Source organism: Eptesicus fuscus, chromosome 12, assembly GCF_027574615.1.
Source record: "Eptesicus fuscus isolate TK198812 chromosome 12, DD_ASM_mEF_20220401, whole genome shotgun sequence".
Lineage (NCBI taxonomy): Eukaryota > Metazoa > Chordata > Mammalia > Chiroptera > Vespertilionidae > Eptesicus > Eptesicus fuscus.
This window is the reverse complement of record NC_072484.1, coordinates 59,632,165-59,658,903: the sequence shown is the minus strand read 5'-3', so window position 1 is coordinate 59,658,903 and position 26,739 is coordinate 59,632,165. Positions and strand designations below refer to the sequence as shown.

At 38.2% G+C, this 26,739-nt stretch overlaps 1 protein-coding gene across 1 annotated transcript in view; it reads right to left on the bottom strand.

The window, feature by feature from the left end:
* The window catches only part of ARHGAP28 (Rho GTPase activating protein 28), a 145,391-nt gene that overhangs the window by 14,004 nt on the left and 104,648 nt on the right, over positions 1-26,739 (bottom strand). The window contains exons 5-13 of the mRNA XM_028139184.2: positions 24,519-24,603; positions 23,712-23,854; positions 20,063-20,228; positions 19,865-19,956; positions 17,837-17,914; positions 10,426-10,588; positions 4,821-4,903; positions 1,937-2,134; positions 1,487-1,600 (exon numbers count right to left, since the gene is read on the bottom strand). Of these exons, the coding sequence (XP_027994985.2) occupies positions 1,487-1,600; positions 1,937-2,134; positions 4,821-4,903; positions 10,426-10,588; positions 17,837-17,914; positions 19,865-19,956; positions 20,063-20,228; positions 23,712-23,854; positions 24,519-24,603 (1,122 nt within the window). The remainder of the gene's footprint in view (positions 1-1,486; positions 1,601-1,936; positions 2,135-4,820; positions 4,904-10,425; positions 10,589-17,836; positions 17,915-19,864; positions 19,957-20,062; positions 20,229-23,711; positions 23,855-24,518; positions 24,604-26,739) is intronic.

Sequence of the window (26,739 nt, the reverse complement as noted above, 5' to 3'; positions counted from 1 at the left end):
ATACCATATATTGTATGATTCCATTTATATGAAATGTCCAAAATAGGTAAACTCAGAGACAAAAAGTAGATTACTATTTTTCAGGGGCTGTGGAGAGGGAGTAATGAGGAATGAGTGCTTAATTGGCATGGGGTTTCTTTTAGGGATGATGAAAATATTATGGAATCAGATGATGGTGATAGTTGCATGACATTGTGAATATACCAAAACCAATGAATTGTACATTTCAAAATAATTAAAATGGTGAATTTTCGATTATGTGACTTTTTCTCAAAACAATTTTTTAAAATATATAAATGTCTTGGCTCTACTTGATCTGAAGTTACTTTGCCTATTACCAATAAGGGAATACAGCCATTCATCATGGTTGTTATAAATCAAACAGCAGCACTCACCACCTTGGCATCTACCATTCCTTTCCCTGGATGAGCTTTCCCTTCCTTTCTCCCTTCGAAATGCTATCCATCCTTCAACATGCAGCTCAAATGACACTTTTTCCATGAAGCTGTTCACGATTTCCCATGTTGGAGCACATTTCTTTCTCCTCTGCATGGTCCTTATACGCTGTGTGCACAGTTGATCTGGCACTTAATGCATATCCATAGCTCTCTACACACCTGTCTCCTACATTAGGTGTAAATTCCTTTAAGGGGCAAAGTGAGTTTCATGTACCTCTCTATCCTCCTCAAGGTCAAATGCTATGCCTGACACTCATAATCATCCTCAAATTAAATTAAAGCAATAAAGTTAATTCTTCTAGCTCCCGCCAGTTTTGCTTGGTGATTAGAACATTGGCCTGCAGTCCAAAGAGCTGGGGTTGCATTCCCGGTCAAGGGCACGTACCTCAGTTGTGGCTTCGATCCTTGGCCCTGGCAGGTTGGTCAGGGCGCATGCAGGAGGCAACCAATTGATGTGTCTCTCTCACATTGATGTTTTTCTTTTTCTCTCTCCCCTCTTCCCCGCCTCCCTCCTTTCCACTCTGTCTGAAAATCAATGGAAAAATATCCTAGTGTGAGGATATTTTGCACCTCTTTCTGTTATTCACCTCTACACGAACTGTGCTAATGCAAATATTCTTCAGAATGCAATGAATTTACACACAAAACAACCTGACGATACAATATTCTTTCAGTATTCAATCACTGAAGAAATTTATGTATTAGATATTTTAAATTCTTAAATCTCACTCATAGGGACTAAAACATCAACGTTCAGTTTTTGTGAGAACCATTTTAGCCTAAAGTACTCGACAGAATAAAACAGTAGGCAAGCATGATAGAGATATTTCAAAAACTTCAACCAAAATGCATAGCAAAATAAAAAGACCAGTGTTCTGCCATGGACACAATTTCCACAAAGTTTATAGTCACAAGACTGGCATTTGGTGAGAATATACAATTTCTGGTTCTAAATGACAAGCTACTTTGTGCCTCACTCTGAGAAATAAAAACCTGGTAGTAACACTTGCATCCGTGTTTATTATTACCTCTCGTTCTATGGTCTTCCGCCTTAGCAACTTTTTGACACTTGGGAGCTGCTTCTTTAACAACATGGTGGCTTCATTCATTCTTCGGACTTGATTGATTAAGAAAGATGGGACCTGGAGAAGAAAAATAGCTTGACCTGAAGGAAAACACTCAAATTAAACCTTCCCAATAGATTCTGTCGTCAGTTATGGTAATTCATAGCCACTCAGTATACTGTGGCATTTGTCCTTGTAAAAATTAGAAAAAAACTATTAGAATTCATATTTAAAAAGAGAGGACAAGTTCAGGAACAGCCCTCAAAAAATGTATAACGATACCACAGGTAACCTGGATTATATTCTCATATTTCCTCCCTGTGACTAAGGGCATTGCTTCCTCATGGAGCCGTTGTTTCTTGGGTGCTGGTAGACTTGAAAGGAGTACATTAAGATTATCACACTATTACTCACCTTCCACAGAATTTTCTGGTAGTTAAGCATTAGGCGGATGATGTGGGCTGCAGTGTTTGCTAAGCGTAATTCTTCATAGTCAGAATGCTTGCTTCTACTGAAGAAAAGGTTTGGTGCCATTATAGTAGAAATGTTCCATATGCTCATTCGGTTCTTTGATTCATTGGCAATCACTTTATTGAAGAAGGTCATGAGGGCCTAAAAAGATACAGCATTGTGTCACACTAATGTAAATTATCAAAAGGCACCAATGATCATCTTCATTTATTTCTGTGCGTCGGGAAAATTGTCAGATTATTCTCAGAAGTACAGAATGGCTAAATGTCATGCTCCCCTTTACTTGCTTAAAAGTGCTGATGAGAAATGTGAATAGTTTTTATGAAGTTTATTATAGTGGAATCTCTATAAATAATAGTTTGTATTATCTTTGTATAATCTCTATAAATAATAGTTTGTATTATCTTTTCTTTTATCCTAAATAAGTTTGAAAAATAATAAAATTACGTAGTAAACTAGGACTAAAAAATATTGATCTCAAAAAAGATAAATAACATGTAATGCAATTTCATTTTGAAGAAAAGTAATTCTAAAACAAAACAAAACACACCCTTAATTTAAAGCATCACTACTAAAAACTACCGTTTTCTTGAAAAAGGAAAATCCATTTTTTTTAAATGAGTATCTCATTCTTCAGGCCAAATGTAAACACAATTGAAAAAGTTTTAAATTTTACTTAGTGGATATCAGTTTTCCATTGTTTTTCAATTTTGGAATCTTCAGTAGACCAAAGGAAAACGCTTACATGCAGCTGTTTTAAAGTGTGTTTTTTATAAAGCTTTGAGAAAGCTTAATAACAGTTTGGCTAAGCCAACCAAGTATAAATGTTTGTCAGACCTTCTGAAATTCACCAAGAGGACTGAAATCCTGAAGGGAGATGCTCTTTAGTTTCCCAAGTTTGAATTCTGCTATACTATTTGTAATGAGAAAATGAACAGCACATAAGAATAATAATAGTTAACATTTATCTGAGGATTTATTATGAGCCAGGCATTATTCTTAGCACTATATATATATATATTTATATATATATCCACTGATTTTATCATATTTCAAAATCTTGTGTGGTAGGTACCAGTATTAATACCATTTTATAGATGTGGAACTAAGATGGAGAAGGATTGATAGCTTTGTCAAGCATCAGTTCATTAAGTAGCAAAGCCAGGATTTGAACTGAAGACATCTGATTCTTGAACCAAAGCTCTTGATCTCTATGTACACCACACCAACTTCAATCTTAGTTCCAGTCACAATTTAGAATGGGAGAGAGAAAGGGAGGGGGGGAGGGAGACAGGAAGGAGAGAGAAAGAGAGAAAGAGAGAGAGAGAGAGAGAGAGAGAGAGAGAGAGAGAGAGAGAGATATTGATTCTTCACAAGTTCCGTAATGTTTTTTGAGGTTGTTCTGTTAGAAATGTATTGAATTTCCTGATAATTACTACATCCTCAATTATATGAAAGGATAGATGATATTTTGACTAAGATATCTGGTACCTGATGCATTTCTTTTTTATAAAAGATCATTGCTTAGACAAAGTCAAAAACTAACAAATTCTAGCTTTTGAAAAATTATGAAATTGTATTAGAAAAAGTTCTTATGCCATAGCCAATCCCCATCTTTGGGTTGAGGATATAATTAACATATAATTAACATAGGTGTTTTCACTATGTGGGAGGAAGGGTTCTCATCGAATTAAAATGTCTGATAAGAGGCAGCATTAAGAATCATATTTGGCCGAAACCGGTTTGGCTCAGTGGATAGAGCGTCGGCCTGCGGACTCAAGGGTCCCAGGTTCGATTCCGGTCAAGGGCATATACCTTGGTTGTGGGCACATCCCCGGTGGGGGGGTGTGCAGGAGGCAGCTGATCAATGTTTCTCTCTCATCGATGTTTCTAACTCTCTATCCCTCTCTCTTCCTCTCTGTAAAAAATCAATAAAATATATTAAAAAAAAAAAAGAATCATATTTGTTTTTAGCATTATGTTTACTGGCCTCAAAATTATTGGCTCTTTCTAACTCATTTCAAAGATTCCAACCTCATTTCAAAGATTCTCAACACCTATTGTACTTATATAACAAATGCCCTATTGTATACAGAATCACTATCAAAATAGCAAGAGAAACTTTGATTTTTTACCAACATACAGCAACAAAATGAATTTGAAATGAAGGGAGGGATATTTGGGATGAAGAACTATGGAACAGGATTCTATCAAATGTTCTATAATATGTTAATGGACAAATCACTTTTCTGAGTTCAATTTTCCTAATCCATAAAATGCCAAGCTCCTATCTTGTAACCTCTAAAATTCAGAGATTGTAGAATTCTTTAAATTGAATTTGCAAATGTTAAGGCATGAACATTTAAAAAAATTAAATCACTGATTTCAAAATTCCACCCCAAGGACACTCTTCAGATCTTTTGCCACTAGACTGAGGTGGGCAGCTGAGGACCAGCAATTAGAGAGTTTCATATTTTACAACTTACATAATATTCTTGTTTATTTCTGACATTATTCTACTTAAGTCTTCCATGTTTGCTTTTCCTAATCCTAATCCTAACCCTAGCCCAGGGCCTGACACATGGTAGACATTCAATATCTAACAGATTAAATGAATGAAACTGAAATGTTCAAAGAAGACTCCAGGATTTACATTCTCTCTTATCTTCCTCCAGAGAACAGCAATGGGAGCATGGAAGGGAAACAGGTTTGCAGCATGCTCAGCTTGTTTTTCACTTGTTCGTCATCTGTTTTTCACTTTTCGATCTGAGCCATTTCCTCTGACCAACAAGAGCCACTGACAAACCATGAGGTCAATACAACATACCTGAGCTGTGTCCCTGTTGGCATCAGGCAGTGCCATGACCATGAGGTGTAAGGCTTGAAACTGTACTTTGATGTGAGGCCCTCCTAACAAGAAAACAGAAATAACCACTCATTTGGAACACCACTGATGTATTCTGACAGCATTCCTCGCTAACATCTGGTGGCAGAGGACGGCTCCTGACTGCTCTCGATGGTAAGGACTCCATTTTTGTGCCCAACAATTAAATTGGTTTGTGTGGACAGTCTATCAGCTCCCCTCTCACATCCCGTGATGCCATTGTAGAGGCAGGTGGCCAAGATCCTCAAAATAATTCTGGATTTGTACTAGTACAACATTTCCCATTTCAAAGTACTTTCACAGACCTTGCTTTACTTTTATGCTATAAACAGAAGGCTTGAAGCTCAATTCAAGAGAAAATAAATCTTGTTTCTACATAAAGAAGCAGCAAAATATAATTATTAGGAACACGGGCCATATAAGCAGCTTCCAATCCTGTGGGTACTGCTTAGTCCCTGAGTGACTTTGGGCAGGCTATTTCACCCCTCGTTGCTTCTATTTTATCATTTGCAATATGTAAGTAGTCTTTACACCTCCCTCACTGGGCTGTTATAAAATTGAAATGATTTAAAACTCAAAAACGGAGTAAAGACTTATGGGAAAGTCCTGGAACCATAAAACTCCTAGAAGAAAGCATGGCATTGGGTCCTTGACATATGTCTGTGTCGATGATGAATTTCTGAATCTGACACCAAAAGCAAAAGCAGCAGAAAGAAAAATTAACAAGTAGGACTATATCAAACTCAAAAGCATTTACACAGGAAAAGATACCATTCACAAAATGAAAAGCAACCTGCTGAATGTGAGAAATATTTGCAAATCATTACATCTGTGAATCATTATATATTAAGGCACAAATATTCAAAACATAAAGAACTAATACAACTCAATAGCAAAAAATCCACAAGCAATCTGATTTAAAAATGGGCAGAACAGTCATTTTTCCAAAGACAGGTACAAGAAAAGATGCTCACCATCATTAATCATCAGGGAAATGCAAATCAAACCACAATGAAATGTTACCTCACACCTGTTAGAATGGCTAACAGGTGTGAGGAAGCACTTTTCTCCATATCCCTTCCAACACCTGTTACAGGTGTTGGAAGGGATATGGAGAAAAGGGCACCCTTGTGTACAGTTGGTGGGAATATAAATTGGTACAGCCACTATGGAAAACAGTATGGAGGTGCCTCAAAAAAATTAAAAACAAATTTGTCATATGATGCAGCAATTCACTTCTGGGTATTTATCCTAAGAAAATGAAAACACTAACTGGAAAAGACATATGCATCCCAGTGTTCACTGCACCATTATTTACATTAGTCAGAATATGGAAACAACCCAAGTGTCCAGTTATAGATAAATGGAAAAAAAGAATGTGTTACACACACACACACACACACACACACACACACACAGTGGATATTATTCAGCCATAAAAAATGAAATCTTGCCATTTGCAATAACATGAATGGATCTTGAGGGCATTGTGCTAAGTGAAATAAGTCAGACAGAGAAAGACTAATAGCATCTGATCTCCCTTATCTGTGGAATCTAAATCTAAAAAATACCATCCAAAAAACAACACATTTTCAAAAAAAACAAATTCACAGATACAGAGGACAGCTTTGGGCAAAAACCCCAAACATTACTGAAACCTGCTTAAGGCTTTGTGATTTGGGCAATTATATAAAATCCATTTATAAATACTCAAATTATACTTAAGTGGGATTGTGATCTATGCCCTATCCTTTATAGTTTTTCCTGGATTTAATAATTACAGAAATGGCAAGATTTTGCTACCTATTGAGTCTCTCAGGGGATTTTTTGCCACCAATAATTTTGAAAAGTTTGGACCAATTTGCCTTTGCCATTGTGTATGCTTTATGTAGTATGTGGACTAAAGTGCTGGACATTCACTTTGGTGCCGCTGGGTATATGTTTTGGGAATGACCCATCCATTGCTGTGTAAGAGACAGTGCTGAGATATCTTCTATTTTATGTAGGGACAGATTGTTACATACGAATTAGTACCTCTTATTAAAGTATGGATTCATGAAATCAGAGAGAAACCTTTCAACACCAAGAGCAACAAGATCAGTAAAAGGTGCTTTTGTGCATAGTGGTTTATGGATAGAGTAATCCCTTTACCTTAAGAAATTTGGGCTTTATGTATGCATGCATATAAGCATAACCAATGGACACAGACAGTAGGGGAGTGAGGGCATGTGCTGGAGGGTGGGAGTGGCCGGGGAGAGGTCAATGGGGGGGGAAAAGGAGACATATTTAATACTTTAAACAATAAAGAATTAAATTTAAAATATAAAGAAATAAAGAAAAAATGTGAGCTTTATTTCATAACTAAGATTTCCTTTGTATGTTTGACTGCCTCTAAAAATTCATTTGTTTCTTCTTCATGTGGGGGTATCTCAGGACGTTAGAAAAATCTTATTTTTTTCTCATCATGCCTGTAGTGGGACATGGAACATGATGCCAGCCTGCATCCCCACCCCCCTCTTCAGGATGGAAGGACCTAATCCCTCAGCTGGCAGCTCTTCCTAGAAAGTGCTCTCCCCAGCTGTTTTGTCTAAGGTCAGGATGTCTTCTGAGGTTTAGTCTATATCCACTCACAGCCCAATTCAGAATAAAAAATGCCCAACTTTCTCACTGTACTGGGAAACAATTCTGAAAGGCCACCCAGCTTCAGAGCTCTCCAGAGGGTTGCATGAGGTCTTGGCTCAGACTGCACCACTACCCAGCCTTATCCTCTGCCCAATTCTGCTTTTTTTCCCTTCCCTTTCAGAAGTGTGGAAGCCAAGTGTACACCCTAATAAATGTTCTATACACACTATGAGATGTTGCTTCTGGCGAATCCAACAAAGCTTCAATCATCAGCCATTTCTAAGGCATATTATCAGCAAAGATGATAACTTAAAACTTTAAACAAGGTAGCTTCTGTAAACAGAATGCCCAGCATTAAAAAAGAAAGATTAAGTAAGTTAGTATGTGTAGAGTGTTCACATCAGGGCCTCTAAGTTGTTACCTCTATGTGTGTTTTCTCTTGTTCTGATTAATGACACATATTCTAGATCTTAAATGGACATTTAGGGAAGGTGATTCTATTTGGATCTCTGGAGATTGTTGATATTTTATTCCTTGACAACGACAGAAGATGGCGCTAGACGTTTGGCATTTATGCTTTTGTTCACAATGCCAGCTCTTCCCATTTCAGGGAAGGGATTTGAGCAATTCCATCCACAACTGGTTAACCTACACCAGCTGTGCTGAAAATGTGGCGTTTACTACAGCATCCCGGTTTTGCTTTGTCTCTCTGTATTCTCCTCAAAATGGTCTCTTAGTGGGGAGTTCCTGGCAGGAAGCATTATGTTCTAGAATCCCTGGGGAGTTCTCAAGTTGATGAAAAATCTATCTATGTATAGTCAATGGATGGAAGGCAGTCAGCTGCTTATAGTCACTTAGCTTCACAATACTGGAAACACTCCTGTGACCAGGTACTTGTTACAAGAGGTTGTGTGCACCCAAGTTAGGAGATGACGGATACAAATAAACACATAATGAAGGAACAGTTGGGAAGGAGTATTTATAGGATTGTGTCATATTTTCTCAGCACAATCCCCATGTGGATTTCTAGAAACTTATGTCAAATTTGTAAACAAAAATGACACAGGTGCAGGATATTTCTGAAAACTGCTAATGCATGCTGACATGAGTTTGACTGAATAACAGGACTATCAGGAGCACATCTCAGTACATATTTAGGGACAGAGAAAGCATTATTTTTAATGAGGACACAGCAGGCTAAGGGCTGTCTATAATCTTTCAATGTAATCCCAAAAAACCTCTATGGGGGAGATAATAGATGCAGACTGTATCTCCATCAATTTCAGATAAATTATAAAGTTTCTGTTAAGATTAAAAATCTAAACTGGCAAATAATCCATTTTCATTTTATTTAGGAAACCTGGCCCTACTCTGTTTTGTGTTTAATGGTTTGGTACTTAATTCATTTATTGCATCCTAGTTAAGTCTTTTTTGTCCTAAGGTCATTATTTCCTTAGAAAGCTATCAAAGTTTTCATGCAAATAGCTCAGGTTTGATTGATGAACTATTAGTCCTTTAATTTTATGGACAACATTTGTTCCAAGTTTGAGAATATAAAGTAATTACCCTAGTGGAAATGACTCTATATCCTCTATACTGTTTCAGAGTATAAAGAGAGGCAGATTTAACACACATACCCACGTCTATAATTCTTCACTTCAGAAAATCTCATTACAACTGAAGTTTACTCTACCTGGCAAAAAGGCTGTATTCCCTGCTGGTAGTAGCCCTGACCTTTGGGTTTCCCTGTGGGGTTGGCTGGTTTCAAATCACTCACTGTGGTGTAGTATTTTTCACTTTCAAAATCATACAAAGAAATGTGGACTCCTCTGTGAGCCTTTTCAGGATACTTTCCAGATCCTCTCCCTTAAATGAAGTGTACTGGCTACAGACAGAGAGGGAAGAGCAGAGCTGAGCAGCTGCTGCCTCATTATTTGGGGTGTGTCCTCTCAGTCTGCCATAGCCCTTTTCTGTCCATGTAGAATGCCATTTATTTAACAAGCTTGTACAGTAAGTCCTCAAATACCATCATCTCATTCAACATTCTTTCATCATAATGTTGGTGCGATTCTCTAAGAACTTAACTCCTGTTTACATCAATTAGCCTCTGGTAAAACTAGTTTCCTCATAATTGTTTCACTTAAAAGTTGTAGAATCTATCAATGACAAGTGAGGATTTACTGTATATATGTAGATCTGTGATTCCTGAATTCCTCAGGTTAGTAGTGAAAGCTCCACCATCTAGCTTCATTTTCCTTTTCTAAATGTCTCTCTTGTCACACCCTCTGAAATATTCAACCCTTAGGCGGAAGCCATGACAAATCATTCCCTCATTGCCAAACACAATACACTTTCCATTACTATACTTTTATCAAAGTACTCACTTAAGGCATAATCTACGTGTCTTTGTAATTTTCAGAAGTACTATGTGATCTAATTTTCAAAGAGAACACACATTCTGTGTAACATTTATTGTGTTACATCATCAGGACAGGATTTTAGATTCAAAGAAGAGAGAGGGACTTAAGGACTATTACACAGCAGACACTATTGTAGATGTTTTCACCCAATAGCCACAACGCTGACACATAACTATTAACTGTAATTTATAGGCACACTAATGAAGCCCAGAAAGGTTCATTGCATGGCTAACAATTGGTTGAGCAGGAATTTAAATCTCGAGAGTCTATTCCTTCTGCAAACCCCTCTACCTTTTAATGACTATAAAACTCTCTAAATCATATCTATCAGATTAATTATGTAAAGAGATGACTGCTTACCATCAAACACAATATTTCACCAAGCATTGCCAGGAAAGAGCAAATATACACTTCGGATCACATTTTATTTTGTATCTTTCTTCTACTCTAAGTCACTTTATTGACCTTATATCTTAGTCCATTCACACTTAACATCTTCCACCTACTTTCCATTAGAGTGATGAAGGCAGGTATATATTCCACAGGGAAGAGAGAAGTGGGTAATTCTCTGAAAAAGGCTTTCAACATCACTGCAGCTTCTCTATGGCACATTTTGTCCCATTTAAATTTGTCAGTATTAAACTTGGCATCCAGTTCTTCACGGTATTGCTGAAAATCAAGGAAAACAGTCAATATTTAATGAACTTTTACCACCTGACCCCCTCCACTCCACTTTGAAAGCTGTTCTCACACAAACTATTAAAAAGCCTAACGTTTCCCAAAATGATTAAAGAATTGAAAGTTATTTCTGAATTAATTTTTACAAATGGTTTTCTAGAATCTTTTTGAACAATGTTAATCTTGAAATCATTTGCTAATTCTACACAAATATGAGAATTTTTTCCTCAGGTCATAATTTCATTTATGTGGTTTGGGCAGAATGCCACCTATCCCTACATGATAATGCAGTTAGACTCTTAGATTTTTGACAAAGACTCCATTTCTTTTCTATCCTGGTCATCTAGAGTTTCCAAATTAGATCATGAATGTATGCCTCTCAGTTAATTCACATCCAGAATAAAGAAACTCTGATCTCATTCAACCTACAAACCAATGACATCTTCCTGGAGCAGTTATGGCAAAGTTTTAAGCCAAGACATACACATGTCTCCCACATGTGTGCATGCTTATGTAATCCTTCAGAAAGTTTGGAACATTGTGTAAATACTTTAAGAAACAAAACACTAAGCCTCCTTAAGTTTTACTTGGGTTATGCATTTATGTTATCAATTCATTTGATCAGTGCCACCAATTCTTCATGTTTCTTTTTCAAAGTCAAACTCACTTTCTACTGCTCCCTTCACCTACACATGTTACTATTAATAGCAGATAGTTAAGTCAATTCCCTGATTGACCTTAACAGTTCCAAAAAAGGATACTTACAAGGTAACTTGGAAAACTCTCAATTTCTTTAAGACCCCTGCTTTATTCCTAGGAGAAGCCTAATTCTTCTAGTCTTAGACATGCATAGCCAGAGTCAGTTTTTTAAAAATTTATTATTATTTTATTGTTTAAAGTGTTACAAATAGTAGTACATATGTCTCCTGTTTTTTCCCAATTGACCTTCCCCCAGCCTCCCCTACCCCCCAGCACATGCCCTCCTCTCCACCCCCAGTGTCTTGTGTCTATTGGTTATGCTTATATGCATGCATACAAGTCCTTCGGTTGATCTCTTACCTTCCCCCCCACCAACCCTCCCTAGCCTTCCTGCTGTAGTTTGACAGTCTGTTCTGTATCTACTTTTGTTCATCAGTTTATAATGTTTTTTACTATCCGTAAGTGAGTGAGATCATGGGAGAACATATTTGCCAGTGTTATCTCTGATAAGAGTTTAATCTCCAACATTTACAGGGAACTCATACAACTTAACAAAAGAAAGATAAACAGACCAATAAAAAAACGGCAAAAGAACCTAAATAGACACTTTTTGAAATAGGACTTTCAGAAAGCCAAGAGACATATGAAAACATGCTCAAAGTCACTAATCATCTGAGAGATGCAAATCAAAGCAACAATGAGGTACTACCTCACACCTGTCAGAATGGCTATTATCAACAAATCAAGAAAAGACAAGTGCTAGAGAGGATGCGGAGAAAAAGGAACCCTCCTTCACTGCTAGTGGGAATGCAGACTGGTGTAGCCGCTGTGGAAAACAGTATGGCGTTTCCTCAAAAAATTAAAAATGAAACTGCCATTTGACTCAGTAATACCACTCCCAGGAATATATCCCAAGAAAACAGGAACACCAATCAGAAAGGATATATGCACCCCTATGTTCATAGCAGCACAATTTATAATAACTAAGATTTGGAAACAGCCTAAATGCCTGTCAGCAGATGAGTGGATTAGAAAACTGTGGTACATCTACACAATGGAATACTATGCTGCTATAAAAAAGGAATTCTTACCATTTGCAACAGCATGGATGGAACTGGAGAGCATTATGCTAAGTGAAATAAGCCAGAGTCAGTTTTTATACCAGACTTTTTCCTCCCAAGGAGCAGTTCATTAACCACCCCAGAAATAAATGCTCTCATGGCTCCCAGAGCCTGCAAAACAGGGGTGCCCTGGAAGGACACATCTTAATAGACACAGAAATGATTTTAAGCCATCTTTTGATGACATTGAGAGATTTTTCTTATTTTCCTTGAGAAGCTCTCAATATACAGCTAATCAATCAACCTCTGCTGATAAACACACTTAGTAAAGCATTGAAGCATACATATAAAACTCTTGCTGAATAAAAGAGAGTGTAGACTGGGATCTAAGAATAGGAGGATGTATGAGACAGATTCTTTGCCTTTAGGCATCTTGTAGTTCAGTGGATACAACTATTTCATGTACTCATAATGCTAACTTAGGGTGTTAAATACTCTAAGAAAGGTCATGTATTGAATGCTACCAATTCATGAAAGAGAATCAAACTCTGCTAGGGCAAAGTCATGAAGGCTAGTAAGGAATTTGCCAGAAGAGGAAATAGAAGGGTGTCATGTTCAGAAGAAACTGCTCAAGCAGCGATACAAATCCAAGGAGGGCCAAGGGGTCTGGGAACTCCAATTAGTTCAGTGTTGCTGGTGCATCACAGGCAAGGAGGTGAATAAAGAGAAAGACAAGGCTGAGGAATACACCAGAGGTGATTGGACTTCATTCTGTAGGCAATGAGGCAACATGGAGCATTTCCAAGAGAAGGACATGGTAACATTTCTTTTCTTACAGCCAGATGCAAAAGTGATTTGGAGGAATGTGGTGCTTGGCACTAGTTAAAGAGCAGGCTAACCCCGGCCGACGCTAAGTGATTAGAGTGTCAGCCCACACACTGAAGGGTCTCGGGTTCAATTCCTGGCCAAGGGCCCATACCTTGGTTGTGAGTTCATTCCCTGGCTCTGGTTGGGGCTTGTACAGGAGGCAACCAATTAATGGTCTTTCTCACTTCTCTCTTTCCCTCTTTCTCCCTTCCCTCCCTCCCTTCCACTCTCTTTAAAAATCAATGAAACTTCATTGGTGAGGATTAACAAAAAGAAGAGCAGGCTAGAGGCAAGGAAATCAGTTATTGGAAAATTGATGAATATGTGGAGATTAAATAATGTGCTATCGAACAACCAATGGATCAAAACAGAAATCAAAGGAAAAATTAAAAAATACCTTGAGGAAAACAAAAATGGAAACACAACATACCAAACTTTGTAAGATGCAGCAAAAGCAGTTTTAGGAGGGAAGTTCATAGTGATTAAATGCTTACCTCATAAAACAAACAAAAAAATCTCAAAGAATCTAACTTTATACTTCAAGTAACTAAAGAAAGGAAAACAAATAAAGCCCAAAGTTATTAGAAGGAAGTTAATAGTGAAGATTAGAGCAGAAATAAATTAAAATAGAGATTAAAAAGACAATAGAGAAGATCAATGAAACTAAAAACTGTTTTTATTTGTAAAGATACATAAAGAGAAAGACGAGGAATAGACCAGAGGTGACTAGACTTCATTCTGTAGGCAATGAGGCAACATGAAACATTTCCAAGAGAAGGACATGGATTCACCAAGAAAAAAAGAGAGAACTCAAATAAAATCAGAATTGAAATAGGAGAGGTTATAACTGATACCACAGAAATACAAAGGATCATAAGGTACTGCTATGAATAATTACATGCCATCAAATTGTACGACCTAGAAGAAATAAATTCTTAGAAACATACAATATACCAATTCTGAATCATGATGAAATAGAAAATATGAACATACTAATTACTAGTAAATACAGGAGAAGAAAAATGTTTTTCATCCATGTTTGGTGCCATTGCTGTAAAGCAAAGGGGAAATGGTGTTCAAGTGGGCAGGAAGCACCAGCGAGGGCAAAATAATTCAAATTCATTTCCTACAGGAATTCATTCCCATAGGAAGCCATCTGAACACCAATGTGGCCATCGTTCTAACTGGCAGTGTTTCCTGCCACCTAAAAAGCAACATAGCTCTAGTGTCAAGAGCAGGCTCTATAACCAGCTTCTTTAGTTTTTTATCCCAATTCCACAACTAACCAGTTGTATGGCCTGTGCCTAACTAGTTCTCACTGTTTCACGGGGATATTGAAGTGACCTCAAAGAGATGAAATCAGATGATATAATGTAAAGTTCAGGAGGCAGGGCCTGTCACTCAGTAAGTGCTCAATAAATGCCAGCTGCTAGCTATGTCCCCTTCTCTTTGTTATAACCCTTAGTATTGTCACCAAGGGAAACACATGCATATGTGGTTATGGATATTTGGGTAATAATATCACTTTTTTTTTGTCTGATGGCCAGTGTCAAACAAAACAGAGCAAGAATGCCCTCTGTTGGATTTAGGCAGAGCCAACTGTGGAGTATAGGAGCAGAGCTGGTATTTCTGTGGCCCTAAATGGGAAACCATAGTAATCAGGTGTTGAATTGACCTTGCCAAAGGCAGGGAGCATTTAGAGGTTAGAGAATCATGTTTTCTGTTCAATGTTAATGAGAACACCATGCCAGGGCTAGAACCACGTCCTTAAATCTCTCACAAATAGACAGCCTGCTTCCACTTCTGAGATAGTAAAACAGTGCAAAGACCTGCCTTCAGTTTCAAAAACCAGTGCAGGAAGGGAAACCAGCAGGCCAGGTACTAATTATGAAACATTTAGAGAAGCCTCAGAATAATTCAGAAAAGAAAACCTCACATATCAAACAGTTTTCCTTCTTCCCCCAGTGCTTGACTCATGGATTATTGAAAACACAAAAGTATTAAATTGGTTCCAAATGATCAGAGGCCTTAAATGCAGGAATGGGCCCCGCAGCTGTGGGCCTGAGTGGGTAACACCAGCAGCTCCCCGCAGCACCACATTCCTGTCGGCCTCACCAGGCCTGGAAAGCACAAGACTGGCCTGATTGTAGCTGAGGCATTAGTGTTAGTGTCATCCTCTCGACTCAATGAGAAGATAATTATGATGTAGTTTTTTCGAAATGGTCTTCCCTCAAGGATATTCCTAGAAAAAAATAGTCTAACGGATGAAATTACCAAAAAAAAAAAAAAATAGTTTAAAGTTTGAACGAGGAGAGGAATAAAGACCTCTTTACTATATCAAGTTGCAAGGCCTTTCTAACTGCAATGTTCCCCTGTTTTTGTTCACTGGCTCAGATTTTTTTTCACATTGGCTTTCCTGGAACTCAAACAATGAAAACATCTGGATTCCATTTTTTTGGACTAATAAGAGGTGGAATAAGTAGGCTGAAATGACATAAAACTGATTAGGGGAGAAAAGGGACTTCTACCCAATGTGATTCAGAGATGCATGTGCCTACGAGAACACTTTGAAGGAATTAATAAGTCAATGGTAAGCATTTCCCAGTCAAAGATTAGCCAAATAGCCTGGCCAGCATGGCTCAGTGGTTGAGCATCAATCCATGAATCAGGAAGTCACAGTTCGATTCCAGGTTAGGACACATGCCTAGATTGCAAGCTCGATCCCCAGTGTGGGGCATATAGAGGCAGCCAATCAATGATTCTCTCTCATCATTGATGTTTCTATCTCTCCCTCTCCCTTCCTCTCTGAAATCAATAAAAATATATTTTTAAAAAAGATTATCCAAATATAACCAAAGATTTAACCAAAACTAGTGATAGCCTTCATCCTTGGTCTGAGGATATGTTTGTTCAGCAGTATATAACTACCCTATCTATGAGAACCTGAGATGAAAGCAGATTCAATTTAGAAAGTATATACCTGAAGGAGCCACTAGAGATTTCCCTGCCTTTCACATGAACTTGTGCCAGTATTTAGAAATCTCTACTGGCAGGGAAGTCACAACTCCCCCAAATGCCCTTCTCCTTCTGCCACTGACAAAGTACGGTGTCCTTCTCCGATCTTCCTTCAGAAAAGAACTTGCTGATCATCTGCAAAAATCCAGGTAGTTGACTATCCAGCTGTTAGGACTTTCTGGTCTGCCCCAGCCCCTCCTCCATAGAAAGCCCTCGCCGTGATTGAGTGTGGTGTTGGGGCTAGGTAGGGCCTGGCCCATTTGCTCAGTGCAGGGCTGATTCATGGGACAGTAGGAACTGCCAGACCTGAACTGTGGTCTGAGGCTCAGCCTGCTCAATCCTGCCTCCATCCCCGTTTCTTACAGAAGCGCTACCCCCAATAATGCTTTTCTCCTCACTTCATCCCAGCATCTGCTTTCTGGAGCTTCCAACAGACACAGCCTATTTTCTAGTTTCCACTTAGAAAAACATCTTCTCAGATTCTATATAAAAACTCAGAGACTTCTGATAGCAATAGAATTACTCAAAACATGTAGAAAAATGATTTAATGAATAGATGCTTTTCTGCCGTTATGCATTTCTTTTTAATATTCTAAACAGAAACGGATTCACTTTTCCCTCTCCCTGGACATTTTTCTGAGGGACTCAACATTTAAACTGCTCATGTTTCTATGTCCACCAGCCAGAGTGGTCCATGGGCAGGAGGGAGTTCTTCACTGTGTATGTCCACCAGTAGATAAAGTGGCATATCCTCCTGGAAATTTATGAAAAATGCTTTTTTTTTCTAGTGACTCTTTCTTTTTACTGAATGATAGAGTTTGCACCATACAGAAGTAAGAAAGCAAAGTAAAGGACTCACATTGCATAGGTGCTTTTATTTTTTATTTATTTATATTTTTTATTGATTTCAGAGAGGAAGGGAGAGGGAGAGAGAGAGAGAAACATCAATGATGAGAAAGAATCACTGATCAGCTGTCTTCTGCATGCACCACACTGGGGATCGAGCCTGCAAAACCTGGGCATGTGCCCAGACCGAATCAAACCGTGACCTCCTGGTTCATAGGTCGACGCTCACCTACTGAGCAACACTGGCTGGGCACAGAGGTGCTTTTATATGTAGAAACTAACATTAAGTGGAATTGGACTTTAGAACTACTGAGTATTGTAGTGGTTATGGCCATTCCTACAAATTCTTATAAGGACGTTCATTAAAAAGAGAGCCAAAGAATATTTCTGAATCTAATGCAACTGGTAATGGAAATAAGGGCTCATATAATAATTGGCTTAATGAGTGAGAGGGACACAACAAATTAAAGTGTTTAACACCAAAAACAGTGATGGGACCATTTCAAACTGAACACAACAGCAGTGCTGATGGTGAATTGATGTGTCATTTCACTGTTGTTGGTTTTTAATTGTTGTTTTAATTTAAAAGAATACACAACTTAGGACTATAAACAACATCTAATCATAGGTAAGGAGGAAAACTAGGTAAGGCCAAGTGATAGTATCCAAGGACTCAATACCTGATGCTTGTGTGAACTGGGTCTAGCTAGCTTAGATGTCTAACTAGGAAGAGAAAAAAAATGTTTGTTACCTTGACTTTGGCAGTACATCCTGAAAGTCGAAAAATTCCTTCAGATTCCAAACCCGACTCCTCAACCTTCTCAAAAAACTGGAAAACAATGATACATCACAAAAATAAATATCTCCAATATGATTGCAAACATCTGAAATAACACTGTTGATGACAACAAGTGATAAATTACCAAGCATACATATGTGCTTGGTAGTTGAATGCCTTGTTTAAGTTTTCACAACCACCCTATGAGGTCAACGTTAGCCTCTGATTTGCAAATGAGGAAATGGAGACTTAGAGCTGTTATATCATTTTCCCAAGATTAACCATCAAAGTAATGGCACTGACACTCTCAACTTGTGTTCTTCACCACTAAAATATGCTGCCACTCACTATTTTAAGGTCTGATTACTACAACTCTTTCTGCAGATTGGCCAGTAAAAAAAATATTCTAAATTCACTATCATTAGTTACAACCACTCTGGCTAAGGAACTCTAGGAACTCTAGAAATACAACCAAAGGGTTATAGCTCTCATGATCTCTCATGGTGATGGTGTTAAAATCATTATCATCATCATAACTACTAACATTGATAGTGTACTTTTTGTGTGTTAGATGCCATTCTTAGTACTTTACATCTATCAACTTATTTAAATCCTCACAATAATGCTGAGGAAGGTACTATTAGAATCCTCATTCTATGGCTGAGGAGACTGAGGCATGGTAAGGATAAATACTTGCCCAACTTCACACAAGAGTCTCTTGCTATTTTTCCTTCAAGACATAATGCCTGGAACTAATGCAGGTATGGAGAGAAATATCTTAGAGTCACCATGGACCTTGGCCTTGGATATATACTGAGCTCCTTTTCCCGTCTACTTCTTGCTAGCTTGTGTTTGTGGCTAAATTACCCTACCCTACTATTACCTCAGTTGCTTCATCAGTAGGAGGGACATGATAACACCAACCTCCTCTGGCTGCTCAGTGCTGAGGAGATGTGACAGGATGTGGAAGGCACTGGCACAGCCCCGTGCAGGAGAGACACCCTACAGATGGCCCCCCATGCACACTGGCATGTTGCTGGCCTCCTCTGCCATCCCCCTTGTTCCCACTGGAAGCTAACTAATCACCTAGTTTGGGGAGTAGTTCAACTTTAGTTAGTGGTAACAAAATTTAGAAAGATAGTGAAGAGATGGAGAATTATTACTGTGAAAAATGTAAACATATGTTTCCTCAGTCAATATTTTCACATATTTAAAACCTCAGTTTAAAATTCAATAATACTTATGTTTAGGGCTTGGAATTTTAATTATGTCACTGGATGTCACTTTTAAATAAATGCATACTTAGGTAAACTGGTATAAATTGTTGGGTATAAAAAAACATGACTTAAAAGCAAATGTGCCATTCACCAATGATAGGGAGATATTAGCATATGATAGTTCAAATCATATCACTTTAAAACTTCCCAAATCAAAATTCCTCTTTGTCTAACTGTATCATATTTTCCTAGTCACACCTAAAAAATCACCATAACAAGCTGATTTTTATATTTATTAAGCTTTGTTGGAAAATTCACCTAAATGATTACAAATACACATTTTGAAATGCCCAACCTATGATATAGCTCAGCAAATATTTATATGATTAATAAATAGATTGCTGAAATTAAGTCATCTTTTATCTCAGACAGAATAATCAAATATACAAAAACAAATACATACATACACACAAATAATATTTTTTTAAATATTGGATAAACCAGATATGACCAAAGGAAGCCATGTGACAGAGCATCTGTATCCACCACCTGATGCTTTATGGTCAACAGGCTCCAGAAGTTCCCTGCAAGGCAAACTGGTCCAAGTACTTGTGGGATGGCAGGGGCCTCATGGAAGAAAGCTGAAAATGGCCTGGGCCTGAGTCCTAACAGGGCTTAGCTTTAGTGTCCTTAACTCTAAAGGGAAATCCATTAACAGGTGCACAAATAGCAAATTGCAAGCACGAGGTTCTATTAATCCCCCGTTTATTTATATTCCACTCACTTTTTGTAACACAAGGGGCACTTTCACTCCAGGGTCCTTCTTTCGGTCACTCTCCAGTAGGACTGTAAGTGGAACTCCAAAAATCCCGTTGTCTTCATTGGAAAATAGTTGAGAAAGAAAAAAGAATCAGAAAAAAACACTATCTTATTCCAAAGTGTCAAAGCGTTAAAATCAGAAGAAACCAGTCCTCTTAATTACCTCTTCCTTTTACTTTCTCTGTTTTGTTTCTCTTCAATGGAATTCCAAAGGCATCAAAAAAGGCCGTCAATTCAATCAGAGAGAGGTGGCGGATTTTCTTCATGTCTTCTGAAGAGAGATCTCCTGCTTCAGTTAAGCCAAATCTGGTTTTCTGAACAATAAGTTTCTAAAATATATATAAGGATATTTATTTTTTATTGCAAAGAAAAATTACTATGCTTTCACTCAAATGCACTTGGACATTCTAAATATATATGCTATTTGCAAAACAAAACAAAAATCTCTGAGGAGCATGTTGAATTAAGAATGTAATTGTCAGAACATCTGCAGGTTACTACTATGCTAAATGTGAAGCAAAACAGTGGTCTGAGAATACTATAACATCGTCATCCCAACTGTAAAAACTGCTTTCTTCTAAGGACCCCCTATATGGGCAATAGCAAACATCTCAGGCAACGCATGAAATGTATACACCATAGGCACATGTGAGACAGGCATACAGCCACATCATCTAGGTACTCCCCGGAGAGCTTTCAATATATTTTTTATTATGAACTATCAGTCCTTAAATCAGGCATCATCTGTTCTCTTCTGCATAGTTTAAAATACTATAATTTCCAAATTGAAACTGATCGCACATGCTGCTGAAACAGTAGTTATTTTACCTTCAAAATAAAATTTAGGTGATTCCAAGTAGTCTTAGAAGAGAAAAATGCAGAGTAAGTGCCAAATAATCCTACTATCACTTTGAAGACAATAATATTGTTATATTCTCTATTTCCATACTAGAAAGCAAAATACACTAAAACAACAAAAAACCCTTCAACAATCCAGAAATATTGTATAGACTATAAGAAGACCTTTAAAAAGCAAAAGATTGTTCTTATTAATATACTAGAGGTCCGGTGCACAAAATTCGTGCATGGGGGGTGGTGTCCCTCAGCCCAGCCTGCACCCTCTCCAATCTGGGACCCTTCGAGGGATTTCCGACTGCCCGTTTAGGCCTGATCCAGTCGGACATCTCTCTCACAATCCAGGACTGCTGGTTCCCAACTGCTCGCCTACCTGCCTTCCTGATTGCTCCTAACTGCTTCTTCCTGCCAGCCTGATCACCCCCTAACCACTCCCCTGCCAGCCTGATTGATGCCTAACTGCTCCCTTGCCAGCCTATTTGCCCCTAACTGCCCTCCCCTGCAGGCCTGGTCCCCCCCAACTGCTCTCCCCTGCAGGCCTGGGTCCCCCCCCCAACTGCCCTTCCCTGCAGGCCTGGTCACCCCCAACTTCTCTCCCTTGCAGGCCTGGTCCCTCCCAACTGCCCTCCCCTGCTGGCCATCTTATGGTGGCCATCTTGTGTCCACATGGGGGCAGGATCTTTGACCACATGGGGGCAGCCATTTTGTGTTTGGAGTGATGGTCAATCTGCATATTACTTTTTTATTAGATAGGATAGAGGCCTGGTGCATGGGTGGGGACCAGCTGGTGTGCCCTGAAGGGTGTCCCAGATCAGGGTGGGGGTTCCCTTGGGGCATGGGGCGGCCTGGGCGAGGGGCCTGTGGTGGTTTGCAGGCCAGCCACAACCCCTGGCAACCCAAGCGGAGGCCCTGGTATCTGGGATTTATTTATCTTCTATAATTGAAACTTTGTAGCCTTGAGTGGAGGCCAGGGCAGGGAGGAAAGCTTGGCTTCCTCCATTGCCGGGGAAACCAAAGCCTCCAGCTCTCTCCAGCTCCATGGCTACTGCCATTTTTGTTGAGATTTATTTATCTTCTATAATTAAAACTTTGTAGCCTTGAGTAGAGTCCAGGGCCAGCCAGGGTGTGCGGGAAGCTTGGCTTCCTCCATTGCTGGGGAAACCCAAGCCTCCTGCTCGCTCTGTGGCCGCAGTCATCTTGGTTGGGTTAATTTGCATACTCACTCCTGATTGGCTGGTGGGCATGGCTTGTGGAGGTATGGTCAATTTGCATATTACTCTTTTATTAGATAAGATAATAATAAAATATAAGTATTAAGTAATAAGTATGTAATTAACATGTAAATATATAAATATATAAGTATATATATATATAAAGTATATAACAAATACTTGGCTCTCAGAAAACCTAGCATTAGGGGGGGAAAGTTAAAGTAGAAAAATACTATAGTTATTTAAATTACAAAGCTTTAGGTACACAGTCTTCATAGGGGTTCCTTAAATTAGAGCTTCCTTGGGGTTTTAAATCCACCCAATTCATTCATTCATTCATTCATTCATACAATCAACAATTATTCATTGGAACTCCAAGTATTTAAAAGTTAAACAACAAAATGTAGGATGTGTTTTGGGGCATAACTTGTGCTATTAAATGTTTAGTTATTTTATCTTCTTTCTGAGACCAAGACCCCATATAACAAGACATAACAACAACAATATAGACAAGAACCACAATCATTTATTGAGCAATTACTGCATGTTAAACCCTATGCAAAGTTCCTCCTGGGAGGGAGGCTGTCCTGTACCCTGGGTGTGCAAAACTTCAGGAGGAGACACACACTTGGATGAGAGGACTGGGGGCAAGCGTCCTCCATTGGGCAGCTCTCTCTGAAGATTCTGAGGAACTTCCCATGAAACCAGAGTCCCACTGGACTCCCTCTCTTGCTCTAGAATGCCCCTGTGCCCTTCACCATAGAGGCTGCTTAGAGACCAGGAGGGTTTTGGGAGTTTAACACTCATAGGTTCAAATCCTGTTTCTGCCATCTACTAGCTATGGGCTACTTAGCTTCTTTGGGCCTCAGTTTCCTCAGCTGAAAAATGGAACAAATCACAGGGATGATTACAGCTGAATACTGAGTGCAGTGTCAAGCCGATAGAAGGCACTCAGCGAGTCTTACAGTTCTTGCCCTGCCCTCTTCTTCCTCTCTGTCATGGGGTGTTTGTCTGAGAAAGATCCAGGCCTCCTGGGGCAGACCACCTGTTTCTAGAAGACACATTCCTTTAGCTCTGAAACTACCCGAGCCCTGCTCACCATGCTGCCTGCCCTGGTCAGCACAGAAATTCAGGGCTCCACATCATGAACTCTTCTCAAATGCATTTATTGAACAGCAAGCAGATCAATGTAACATAGTTCCTGTATTGGGCTATCAGGATAGAATATCCTAGACATAATGAGGCTTTCAGGATAATGAAGTATGGAGCACTTCTTGTTCATCCATAATAAAATTATAAATTCTTGACTTTGTTTTTTGATTAATTTTTAGTGTCTGTCCTATAAGCTTTCATTTCTTATTATTATGACGATGACTTTCTGCAATGCTCCCATGTGATATGTGGTTCTAGAGGCACAAGTAGGTATACGAGTACTGTTAGAATCTGCATTAACCTGTAAGTAAGGACACAAAGTGCATGAAAGCACACAGCCAAGTGGAAAGCCTATTTCATCCCTACAACAGTCTTCAAGTACACATATTCTCACAGCTCTTCCTCAACCCAGGGCTGCCAGCAACAGCCAGGCAGGTTTCACTGCACAGCAAATAATGCCCTGAGTTTATGCAAAACTGATGCCTGGCCTCTCCCTATATCTATGCACACCCAAAGAAATTTTTAAAAATTCTAGTTTGTGCCATGTAGAAGTCACAGGCAGCTAGTGGAATAATGATAAAAGCTTTTACTTACAGTAAAAACATAGTCTTCTTTCTTAAAATCTGACTTCTTAAATTTATTTCTTTTTGGAGCCTCTGTAACCATTTCTGAGTAAGATACTTCGAAGGACAGCTCTTCAGCCTCAGGTGGAATGTTCTTTACCCGATAATCATCATCTAAGAAAAAATTATATAGAATATTTAATATGCCGCTTAATCAATCAATACCACTTACTTTAAAATAAGCACAATCTATTTACAAGTTAATCCATAAGCATGTTAGAATGTTTACATCCAGGGAAAGGTGTCAGACCCAGAACATAGTATCATCAGACTTTCATATGAATAAATGTCTATAATCATTATCTAAACAAATTTTCTATAAAGTGATGTTTTCAATTTTGGATGTTTGTCTCATGAAAGGCCTTGAGGATAACTAGAGGAAGTCCAAACATGGCATATTTCTATATATTATTATGATATTAAAATTAAGACCTACTGTTGCTGCTATTGGGGAAGCATAGAGTGGCCTACTTCCGGCTTGTTTGCAACTGTTAAGCAGATCCAGATTTCTTGTGAAAGAGGCCCCAAAACAAAGACACTACCCAAGCGAGTGGTTTCTAAATGGTATGGTGGTAGCAAAGGAGGAAAAGATTCTGTTCTCAGTTTGGCTTTATTAATTTTGTCTGGTGGGACTGAACAGGGTGTTTGGAGGTGGAAGGAGTGCATGCTGGGAGAATAACACCTACATTTCCCTTTTAGAATTTCACTGCTACTTTATGGAGCACCAGCACAAAAATAAGAAGACATAGCTTAAGTTCAGCAGGAGGCTGTCACTCACCGCTCACAGAATTCTGAACTGACTGTCCAGGGCCTGCTGATCCATTGGAATGAACTGGTATATCTGGAATAGTCTCAAGGATAGACTGTGAAACAAGGAAGATGAACACAAAACATTTACCATCAATACAGTCTACCCTACATTTCAATCTGATTTATGTTCTGTAGTATATGAGAATTAAAAGAAATTATTGAGCCTGCATCTAATTTCCTTTGTTTCTTCATTCAGTTCAGATCTGTACAGCTCACACAGTTACTCAAAAGAGAACTAGGTCAAGTTTAAAATAAGTGCATCTTCTTAGCTCTTAAATATGTATTGCTCATATCTTTCCTAACACATAGATATTACATTGCTTAATGTCACAGAGCTTGACAAATATAGTATTTTTGAAATTGATTTCAGAGAGAGGAAGGGAGAGAGAAAGAGAAACATTGATGTAATAGACAAACATCGATCAGTTGTCTCCCACTCATACCCGACACCAGGATATTGAACCTGCAACCTATGTGCCCTGACTGGGAATTGAAACCAGTCACCTTTTTGGTGTATAGGATGATGCTCCAACCAACTGAGCCACACTGGCCAGGACACAGTATTTGTTATTCTTTTGTTGTTGTTGTTATTAACCCTCACCAGAAGATATTTTTCCATTGATTTTTAGAGAGAGTGGAAGGGAGGGAGGAAGGGAAGGGAGATAAAGGGAGGGTGGGAGAGAGAGAGAGAGAGAGAGAGAGAGAGAGAGAGATTAATGTGAGAGAGACACATCGATTGGTTGCCTCCCACATGTGCCCCAACCAGGCCGGGGATAAAGCCTGCAACCCAGGTATGTGCCCTTCACCAGGAATTGAACTTGAGACCCTTTGGTACACTGGGCCAACAATAACCATTGAGCCACATTTGTTATTCTTGATGCACTTGGTCACACATTTTGTTCATAAACTCTAATCATGACATAGTTAGGTGTTCCTAAAGGTGATGTTGGAGCCCGACTGCTTGATCTTTAACTCTGGCTTTACCACTTACTGTGTGACTTTAAGCAAGTGACTAGAGCTCCCTATTGCTTAGTCTCCTAATCTGTAAAACGGAGATGTTAGCAGAACATATTTCAAATGTTATTATGAATTGTAAATGACTTATCCTATATAAAATCACATGAAGCAATATCTAGTAGATAGCACTATATAAGAGTTAGCTAGTATTAATACATTAACATATTAATTCTTTCACTATAAAATACTATCAAATATTGAAAAACATTAGAAGTTTACAACCTATTTGTATCAAGATTAGCATAGCTCTGGTAACAATAACAAAACATTGCACACACATACACATGCACACATACTAAACCCACATATTAGACTAGTGGCTAAAAATGCTAAAGTAGTAGCAAATCATATTCTATAGTATAATAAAAGAATAATATAACACATAAGTAGGATTTATTTAAGCAACAAAATTATAGTTCAACATTAGGAAAACCTATCACTGTAATTTCCTGAAGTAATTGCTTAAATAAGAAAAATAATATATTCATTTTAATAGATGAAGATCATCAACCTCCATTCCTGATAAATAGCAAGAAACCTAGAATAAATATTCTAGTTAGTGATGAGACAATAGAATATCACAAGAAAACAAAAACTTACCTAAAGATCTCCATAATTATTATTCAATGTTTTAAGTGACTGTGGTCAGTCAGTCAGACAAGGAAAAGAAAAAATAAATTGGGTAAATAAAATTTTCAGTATTTCAGATGATATCTGCGCAAATTATAAAATCAAATGAAAATTTCTTAGAAGTAAAAAAAAAATTCAGAAAGGAAGCTGTAAGATACTTTTTGTAAAAGAACAAAATAATTTATTTCCTTATATATCTGCAAAAACAAACTAGAAGATATCATAAAAACCCTACCATTTAAAATATGAAAGAAGACTATTACTAGTAAGTTCCTAGTAATTAAACAGTGAAAAAGTCTGTGAGAAAAAAATGTAAGATAGAAAATTATGAAGTTTTTTTGAGGGACAGATGATATAAATAAATGGAAAGATACAATCATTGTTTCTCAATAAGAAACAATATTTTAAGATGTGAATTCTTTCCCTGACATTAATCTTTAAGTTCAATAAAATTCTCAGTGGAGTTCTAACAAGATTTCTTTTTTAATGGGGAGTATTAGTCTTATTCTAAGTTCATCTGAAAGAAAACACTTCTAAGAAGA